The sequence below is a fragment of the Oncorhynchus clarkii genome, chromosome 10 (genome assembly GCF_045791955.1).
Source record: "Oncorhynchus clarkii lewisi isolate Uvic-CL-2024 chromosome 10, UVic_Ocla_1.0, whole genome shotgun sequence".
In the NCBI taxonomy this organism is placed as follows: Eukaryota; Metazoa; Chordata; class Actinopteri; order Salmoniformes; family Salmonidae; genus Oncorhynchus; species Oncorhynchus clarkii.
In genome coordinates, this window is record NC_092156.1 from 47,387,236 (window position 1) to 47,396,960 (window position 9,725).

The 9,725-nt window shown below is 45.4% G+C and overlaps 1 protein-coding gene across 1 annotated transcript; it reads right to left on the reverse strand.

The window, feature by feature from the left end:
• Nucleotides 1-361: 361 nt before the first annotated feature.
• LOC139418658 (endosialin-like) lies at nucleotides 362-3,313 on the reverse strand. The gene has a single exon (XM_071168277.1). The coding sequence runs from the start codon at nucleotides 3,108-3,110 to the stop codon at nucleotides 1,041-1,043; it is 2,070 nt and encodes a 689-aa protein (XP_071024378.1). The 5' UTR covers nucleotides 3,111-3,313; the 3' UTR covers nucleotides 362-1,040.
• Nucleotides 3,314-9,725: the final 6,412 nt, after the last annotated feature.

Here is a 9,725-nt window from a genome sequence, read left to right on the forward strand (position 1 = left end):
AAATCTACTACGATCTTTTACAAAGATAGGCCTAGGCCCTACCGCATGGGGGCGCTGTTTCCCAATTAAAGGCAAAAACAGGCAGATAAAAATACGAATTTCTCTTGCTGTTTTTTTTTTTAACCTTTATTTAACTAGGCAAGTCAGTTAAGAAGAAATTCTTATTTTCAATGACGGCCTAGGAACAGTGGGTTAACTGCCTGTTCAGGGGAAGACCGACTGTCAGCTCAGAGATTTGAATTTGAAACCTCTCTGTTGGTAGTCCATCACTCTAACCACGACTAGGCTGTTGGGATAGTCTAAATTACACAATATTCCTAATAATTTCACGGTATGAGGTACATCAATCAAACAAAACAACAATGGTTTATTGACTTTATTCAAATCCAATGCATATTCAGTGCATCTAGAAGGATGCAATTTGATTAGGCCTGACTAACACACGTGGGTAAACATCACAAACGGCAACATATCCAAATATTATATAATTGGAGCATTTCTTTTCACCTCCACACAATTCATGTGATGGGATTGTTTCTCATCTGGGTTTCTTAAATTAGTACTCTGAAGTTTATTCTGTTTATTATGAGCAGCCTCAACGACGAGGTCTACACCACATAATGCCGTTAACTTTATCACCTGTTGAATTAACAATTACTTAAGACATTTTCTGACGGTGGGCAAAAAAAAGCACCAGCAGTGAAATAGGATCCACTTCCTCTCGACGACGTCATATCCCCCTGTCCTCATGACCATTTATCAGATCTTTACAACGTCAAAAAAAAAAAAAAAAAACACAGCTTCATTCACGTGGTAGTGATTTTTGGAGCACCAAAAATAAGCATTCTTCCTACATGGACTTCAGAGACGCTGGGATGTTCCACGGGAGTATTGCAGGGGTCCAGTTTCACAAGTGGTGGCGGCAGAGGCCATCAGATGGGTGGTCTGGATCCTGTCGGTGTCCTTTTATTCAACCCTGTCCCCTATTCACCCCCCTCTTTCAGAACTATTCACTAAAAAGACAGTGTCACCTCTAATGGTCAAGCACGAGATTTCGCCTTGTTTTCCCCCTCTGACTTGGAGGTGCCGATCCAGCGGTAACAGTCAGTGATGCTCTTGTTTTGTTCTACAGCACAGCTAGTGCAGTACACAATGCCTAGAGCCAGCATCACCACAATGAAAACACACAGGGGCACCAGGAGTGCTACTAGTAGCCAGCTCTTGTCATGCTTCCTTTTGCCTTTACTCTCAGGCCACTGGGCCCCTGATGCAAACACTGTTTGGGCTGGAGGTGGGACTCTGAGCGGGGTGGTGGTGGCCTTAGCGTCAGAGTCTATGTCTGGGGTTTCTACCACTCTTCCAGCTCCCTTGTCATTCTGGACTGCTGGGCGGTGTCTGTCACTAACCCTGGACACCACTGAGGGATCACCTGCTTGGCTTTGAGTGTCATCATTTTCTTGCGAGGAGGAGCTGGGCGAGGGTGTGACAGTGTTCCGAGCGGGCTTTCTCCGTGCGAGAACACCCCAGTTTGAGTTATGGCCACCCGACGGCCTGCGAGGAACCGGTGTAGATGTTGTCTCCTCCTGCGGGGCCTCTGTAAACCAGCCCAGGTCAGTCGGAAGCCTCTCAAGGACTGTCTGCTCTGTCAGCCACTCCAAACGTGTGGGGTCTGTAACCCAGTCTTGGTCTGTAACCCAGGTTTGGTAGGACGAGGTGGTTGTTGATAAATACTGTTCATGGCCTTCTGGAATAGCCATGCAGGTCTGGTCTGACTGCAGCTCATACCCTGCCTCACAATAGCACTCAAACCCACCCAAATAGTTGAGACACTTCTGGTGGCAGCTGGCGGAGGTCTGGCACTCATCCACGTCCTGGCAGAAGCCTGGATCGTCGGGCAGCTCAGTGTAGCCTTGGCGGCAGTGGCAGGCAAAGGAACCGGGTGCGTTCTCACATCGGTGTTCACAGCGACTGGAATCGTTGCATTCGTCAACATCCACACACTCGCCATCTTCATCGGGCTCGTAGCCCTGGTTACAGTGGCACTCGAATGTCCCAGGAGCATTGGCGCATATATGAAGGCAGGGGGCCCGGAGACACTCATCCACATCCAGGCAGTTGCGTCCATCAGGTGCCAGCAGGTATCCGTTTGGACATTTGCAGCGGAATCCCTTAGCGGTCTCCTCACAATCAAACTCACAGTTGGCATTGCTACAGGAATGGTTCGGCTGGCAGGTCTGGCCATCCTCTGCCAGTGTGAAGCCGTCAGAACACTCACAGTAATACTGTGTTTCAGCATTCTGACAGAAATGTTCACAGCCACCATTTTCTTCTTCACACCAGTCCTGGAGGCCATCAGAGCAGAGGGGGGAATCCTTTGACCAGCCCACACTCCCGTCTTCCCTCAGCATGCAAAGAACAGACTGGTCTCCTAAGCTGTCTTCATTATCTGGGCAGGGAAGGGTGGCCACTGAGCCAAAGGGAATGTGAGTGAGGATGGTGCTGAGCAGGCTGAAAGGGGTGGTATACAGAGCAGGTCCGCCTCCCTCACTCTTCAGAGAAGGGCACATCCCCCGGTAGGTGTAGTGACACATGAATCCATCCACAGTCAGCGAACAGGAGCCATCCAGCCACTTGAAGTTGTCGTGCTGCTCCCGGGTGTCAGCAGCAGTGTTGACACTCATGACAACACAGCGGGGCGCGGCACAGGTACTAGGTGAGTCCGCCCTCAGCCAGTTGGTGTACTGCGTGTCCTGTTCACCTGTGATCCATTGGAATCCCCTGAGTGGGCGTGTGGCAGAGCACTGCCTGGGCTGGCGATGGAGCCCCATCCACAGTCTGACCCTGGCCCGTGGTCCCCGTTGCTCCACAGACGACAGGAGCTCATGGACCACAGCCACCTCCTCAGAACTCTTTAGGGTTGCCAGGGAACCACCTTTGTCCCTGCAGAACCTTGCTGACTCCCGAAAAGTCTTGCGTTGGAAATAGACGGTGTAACAGCCACCTGCAGCGCAGAGAGCATCTTGCTCCTGCAGCTCTTGTCCCAGAGTCCAGGGAAGCCAGCAGGCCCACAGAAGAGCAAAGGAGCGCAAGGCACAGATCATCTTCCCCATCTGTACCACTGTCTTTTTTCCCACCTCCCTAGACCTCTCTCCAAGTAAAAAATAAATAAAAAAAAGTTTATTTCAGCCTTGTTTCAATGTTCGACCACTTCTCCCGAACAAAACACTTCTGTTATTAGTCAGAGTTATTTAATCCGAGGCCTTCTCCTGAGCTCCCTGCTTGTCTACCTCTGCGTTGTTAGCAGCATTCTAACTGATCTGCAGGAGAAAGAAAAGAGGGGGGAGGGAGGGAAGAAAGAAAGAAGGAGGGTACGTAAAGGAAAAAGGATTGTATGTTTTTGGAAGAGGGGGCGGGTAATGACTGAGTGTGTGGAGGAGGGGGGCTGCTGTGCTGGACGGTGGTTTTCCCTTGTGCCATATGGTTTTCATAACTTTAATGGAATTTCTCGCAACCCTGCTACCAACCACATCAACCACTTCAGCTCCATCCACAATAATGGAAACTGTTTCACTATCCCAGTTTTTCAGACAGATGAAGAGTGGCGACTCAGATAAATCCTTGTTTTTGCCCCAGGGACTGATTACTTCTATAGTCTAGTCGTTTAGAATTTTTTTTCCCTCCATTCTGTTTCTGATGTATATTCAACCGTGAGACACTCCATCACGGGTACTGAATTCCATGTCCAGCTTCTTGTAAACATCTGGTCTTTTTTTTAAAGGTCTGTTGTCTGTGACGTTTAGAGAGTTTATACGTGGCTGGATTTATTCATTATATATGAATACAGTACATCCTCGGCACACAGTTCATCCTCGGCACACGGCGCCTGAAAATGTGAAAAGACAGGGGGGACAAAATTCATTATGACATCGGTAGAGTGTTAGATGATTGGACCAAGATGTGCGACTACGCAGGTTTACAAAATCGGAGGGAAATGGAAGAGTATGCAGACAAGTACTTTTTTCGTGTGCAGGGCTTTTTAGGGTCAAGATGAAAAAGAGCAAGGAAGTTAATTGCGGCTTTCCCAATACAAGTAGGAACTCTACCATTGTACAGGTCATCCAACAGTCACAGTTCAAGCAATGGCTGTTATTGTTCTCTGAATCTATTCTATTATAGTGGGTAAATTAAGTATACCTTTTGTTTCTGATACTTTAGGGCCCACTACTGCATCACTGTCACGGCAGGTAGCCTGGCTTTGTCACGACCGTCATGGGAAGAAGTGGACCCAAGCGCAGCGTGGTGAGCGTGAATTTTCCTTCTAATAGTTCAAATGTCGCCAACAAAACAAGAAATAACAAAAACGACCGTGAAGCTAACAAAGATAACTTCCCACAATGACCAAAGGGAAAAGGCTGCCTAAGTATGATTCCCAATCAGAGACAATAATAGACAGCTGTCCCTGATTCAGAACCATACCCAGCCAAAAATATAGACCTACAAAAACATAGAAAATCAGAACATAGAATGCCCACCCAAATCACACCCTGACCAAACCAAATAGAGACATAAAAAGACTCTCTAAGGTCAGGGCGTGACAGTCTTGCTTTTTTTTGACCATCCCAGGGGCAAAATACAGTATATTTCAAACAGTCCAATATCTTACTGGTCTTTTCCAAGTCAAACAATTTTGGTTCAGGATAATATCCTTCCAGATGGCTACCTGATCGTGTTTTCCATAATGCTAGTAGGCTAGATACAGTACCATGCTGAGGGCTTTAGAGTGCTACAAATATAGAGGAATGAGTCTTCCTGCTGTTGATATCTGGATGAATTTGTTTTCTAGGTTATTTCAGGTACATTACCTTCAGGTACTCCACAGATTATTTTTGTCATCAATTCATCTTCATTTTTGGAATGACCAATGTGTCTTTTGACATAGTGGTAGGGAAACAACACTTAGGTCTGCTCCTCTATGCATGTCTGTATATTATGTAAGAGAATCTGATCAAGAAGTTTCAGATGTGTATCAGATTGGCCTGCTCCACTGGCTGGAGTTTCAATGCAAACAAATAGAGAACTTGAACTGTATGAGATCACTTCCTGCAGGCCAACTCTGCAGATCTTATCGAGCATGGAATCCCTTTAATCTCTCTTTTTCCTTCTCCTTTTTTAAAATGTGTTTTTTTACAATTTCACCTCTTGATTCTTTTTTTTGTCAAAGCCATGCATATATCCATTCGGCAGTTTGAGCTTCCCCTACCTGGTGTTGATGAACACATGACCAAAAAAACACAACTCATTTATTCAAACTTAATCATAACTAAATAAATAACTTCTACTAACTTGTCTAATAGAATGGTTTATTTCACTGATTTGGCAACACTGAATCATTTATCTTTGTATAGTTTGAAACTTGGAGTGCAGTTCACATTGAAGTTATGCTACACAATTTCACAACTTCAGCAACATCTGTTATATAATACCAGTGATTCAGTACCAGCAAAAATTTGGGTGGGCCAAAAAAAAGCAGCTAACTTCCTGCAATTTTACACATTTTGTCATGGGGAAAAGATCAAATGTAGCTGTTTTAAAGCTAATTTCCTGCAATTCTACACATTTTCCATGGAGCAAAGAGGAGCATTTACAATTTTATCACTCATCTCTGTCACGCCTGCTCCCGCCCTGCATTACGTACCTGCTTCTCATCTCCGGCGTCGGTCCTTACAGAATGCAGCAGCCAGCAAACGAAGCTTCGGGTGAGTGCTTGCTTTCCGGTTGGTGGTGACATCGGATCCGGGGCCCGCCGCCGATGGAACCAGGGGTGCCTAAGCCAGCTCGTCAGGCTCCCACGCCCTAGCTGGCTCGAGAGGTTTCCTTGCCCCGATTGACTTGGCAGGCGGCCATCCCGCGTCAGGTCTCAGCCGGATCGTCAGGTTTTTATGCCCAGCTGGCTCGTCAGGCTGCTACGCCTCAGCCGGGTCATCGGTCTCCCATGCCGCAGCAGGATCGACAGACTTTCACGCCTCAGATGGGTCGCCAGGCTCCCACACCTCTGCCGGTTCGCTGGGATTTTACGCCCAGCCGGCTTGTCCAGCGTCTGTGCCTCGGCCGGCCCGTCAGGCTCGCCCAGGTGGGATGCCGGGTGGTGCCCCTAGAGTGGGGGGGGGGGGGGTACTTTCACGCCTGCTCCCGCTCTTCCCCCCTGGCGTTCGAGGGCGCCAGGCTGCCCTGTATTACGCACTCCTGCCACCATCATTACGCGCACCTGCCTTCCCTCGTCACACGCATCAGCGATTTATTGGACTCACCTGGACTCTATCACCTGTTTATTACCTCCTCTATATTTGTCGGTTCCCCAGCTCTGTTCACCGCTGCTGCATTAATGTTCGTATGTCATTTGTTACCTGGTTCTGACGCTGTTCTTGTCCTGTTCCATGTCTCACCTACATTAAATGTTCAACTCCCCGTACCTGCTTCTCATCTCCGGCGTCGGTAATCTCCTAATATTCACCAGGCTGAGAGGAGATTTTAAATTTTTAAAGCAAAAATATAGGTGTGTTGACTCTGATAAAGGCACTAGATTATCTTTCTTGTTAAAGGGTGGATTCCGACCCGAGTTAAGCGCTCTTAAATGGAACGTAATTCAATGTATTGTTTTGTATTTCACCCCTTTTTTTCTCCCCAATTTCAATCTTGTCTCATTGCTGCAACTCCCCAAAGGGCTCGGGAGGCGAAGGTCGAGCAATGCGTCCTCCAAAACATGAACCACCAAACCGCGCTTCTTAACACCCGCCTGGTTAACCCAGAAACCAGCTGCACCAATGTGTCGGAGGAAACACCATTCAACTGACGACCGAAGTCAGCCTGCAGGCCCTGGGCCCGCTACAATGAGTCACTAGAGCGCAGTGAGCCAAGTAAAGCCCCCCCTGGCCAAACCCTCCCCTAACCCGGACAACGCTGGGCCAATTGTGCGCTGCCCTATGGGACTCCCGATCACGGCCAGTTGTGATACAGCTCGGGATTAAACCCGGGTGTGTAGTGACACCTCTTGCACTGCGATTCAGTGCCTTAGCCTTCTGTGCCACTCGGGAGGCCCCGTAATTACATTTTTATGCACGTTTCTCTCTATGTGGATTCTGATCTTAAGCATGAGGATAGCATGCTATTCACCTGCTATTCATTCGGGATGAAGATTGAATATATGAAGGTGAGGCGGAGATGTGTCAACGCAGACCGTATTCTAATCTTGATTTAATTCCCTAATAGTTCCACTACCTTTACCCACGAGGAAACCATGAATAACATCTAGTGAACCTACCAGTTCCAAATGGGAAAATGCATTTACAGATCATTTTTTTCTATAGAAATAATAACATTCTCCATGCACTGTAATTTACAACTGGAAAAGAGCTAAACACCAGTCTCAACGTCAACAGTGAAGAGGCGACTCCGGGAAGCTCGCCAAATAAAAATACATATCTCAGACTGGCCAATAAAAAGAAAAGATTAAGATGCTTAAAAAAACACAGACACTGGACAGAGGAACTCTGCCAAGAAGGCCAGCATCCCGGAGTCACCTCTTCACTGTTGACGTTGAGACTGGTGTTTTGCGGGTACTATTTAATGAAGCTGCCAGTTGATGACTTGTGAGGCGTCTGTTTCTCAAACTAGACACTAATGCACTTGTCCTCTTGCTCAGTTGCCACCCACTCCTCTTTCTATTCTGGTTAGAGACAGTTTCCACCGTTCTGTGAAGTGAGTAGTACACAGCGTTGTACGTGATCTTCAGTTTCTTGGCAATTTCTTGCATGGAATAGCCTTCATTTCTCAGAACAAGAATAGACTGACGAGTTTCCGAAGAAAGTTATTTGTTTCTGGCCATTTTGAGCCTGTATTCAAACCCACAAATGCTGATGCTCCAGATCCTCAACTAGTCTAAAGAAGGCAGGTTTTATTGCTTCTTTGATCAACTCAACAGTTTTCAGCTGTGCTAACATATTTGCAAAACGGTTTTCTAATGATCAATTAGCCTTTTAAAATTATAAACTTGGATTAGCTAACACAAAGTGCCATTGGAACACAGGAGGAATGGTTGCTGGTAATGGGCCTCTGTACACCTATGTAGATATTCCTTTAAAAAATCTGCCTTTCCGGCTACAATAGTCATTTACAACATTAACAATGTCTGCACTGTATTTCTGATCAATTTTATGTTTTTTTTTAATGGACAAAACATGTGCTTTTCTTTCAAAAACAAAGACATTTCTAAGTGACAAATCCAATCTTTTGAATGGTAGTGTATCAACATATCAACTTCCCCACAGTAAAGTTTATGAAATGCTGTGCCATTATGCATAAGTTAAATCGTAAGGCCTTTTCATTTGCAGGGATGGGCACTCTCGAATGTCTTAATTATAGGCTACCCTGACTTTCTCTTTTTCCAATTAGTAACATGTTAAATATTAGCCACTATCAGTATAGACCAATAACTACACATATCAGTATGACTAATAACCACACATATTCAACTTCCAATCTACTGTTAGTTCCCTTCAGTTGGTATAGCCTACATTATCATTCCATTTAATTCCATTCTTTCGTTTACCTTCATTTGCTTCTTCTGTAAACGCTGTCACGTCCGTTTCGTTGTTGCCGAGGATAATTTGTAACAGTTCATAATATATAAAAACATGTAGGCTATTTCAATTGTTATGGACCCAATGTAACCCAATGCAAACCAAGCCGGAACAGTTTGAACTCGACACACGGCGCAATACTTGACCGTGTCATCATACAGTCCCATGGTTAGTGCAGGCAATAGACAAGGGCATAACCAACTATTGTACACTATTCTCCCTATAGGAATGATATATACACTAATTTTCCAACTTTACAATGGGTTGAAGAACTGAATGGATACATTTTCAGAATGAATCATACCACCGTTTTCTTTCTTTCAGGGGGTAAAGGCTCTCCAAACCTGTTTTTTTTTATGGTTCAAAAATACTTTCCTAAACCTAAATAATCTACAAGATCAGACTATTTTTAAATCAATCAATTGGTGCTGAAACGGAGACGAATATGCATATATTTCGATGTCTATCTTTAAATGATCCCTAATATTCTGAACCCGTTCTCCCGATATGGTCTAGCGAGTCTGTCGACAAAATTCGAACTAAAAGGTACACCGTATTTAAAGGGATGGCTTAAGATAAATGTACTGGAAACCCTATTGAATCAAAACTCCACGAGAAAATATGTTGGCCAGAGGGGTTTCGGCGATTGAATGAAATGTATTCAGAGCGCGCAAGATAGCCACACTTGCAGAGCACTTTACGTGACTGAATAAAATAAGTCTCAATACCAAATACTGAGAAGTGGGTAGGAAAGGCATGCATAGGAAAGCATACATTTCTAAGCCTGAATCGGCCCTCTAAATTAACATATGCAATAGGCAGTGGCATAGTGCATATAGCCATAGAAGCACAGTGACATAAATCTCAGTCATATTCGTGGCTTATTGGGGGTGTGGCTTTCAGTTAGTTATTTTTGGCAATCTGTCCCGTGAGAGTGAACATCCTTCCAGTTAATATGTTCTCCTATATTTCATCAAATTTGACTAACCCAGTGCACTTCTTGCCATCAAGTATATCTGATGGTGTCTGCATGTTGAGGTAAAAAGACAAATAATGTCCCATTTAGAACAGACAAGAAAAGGGCATTTC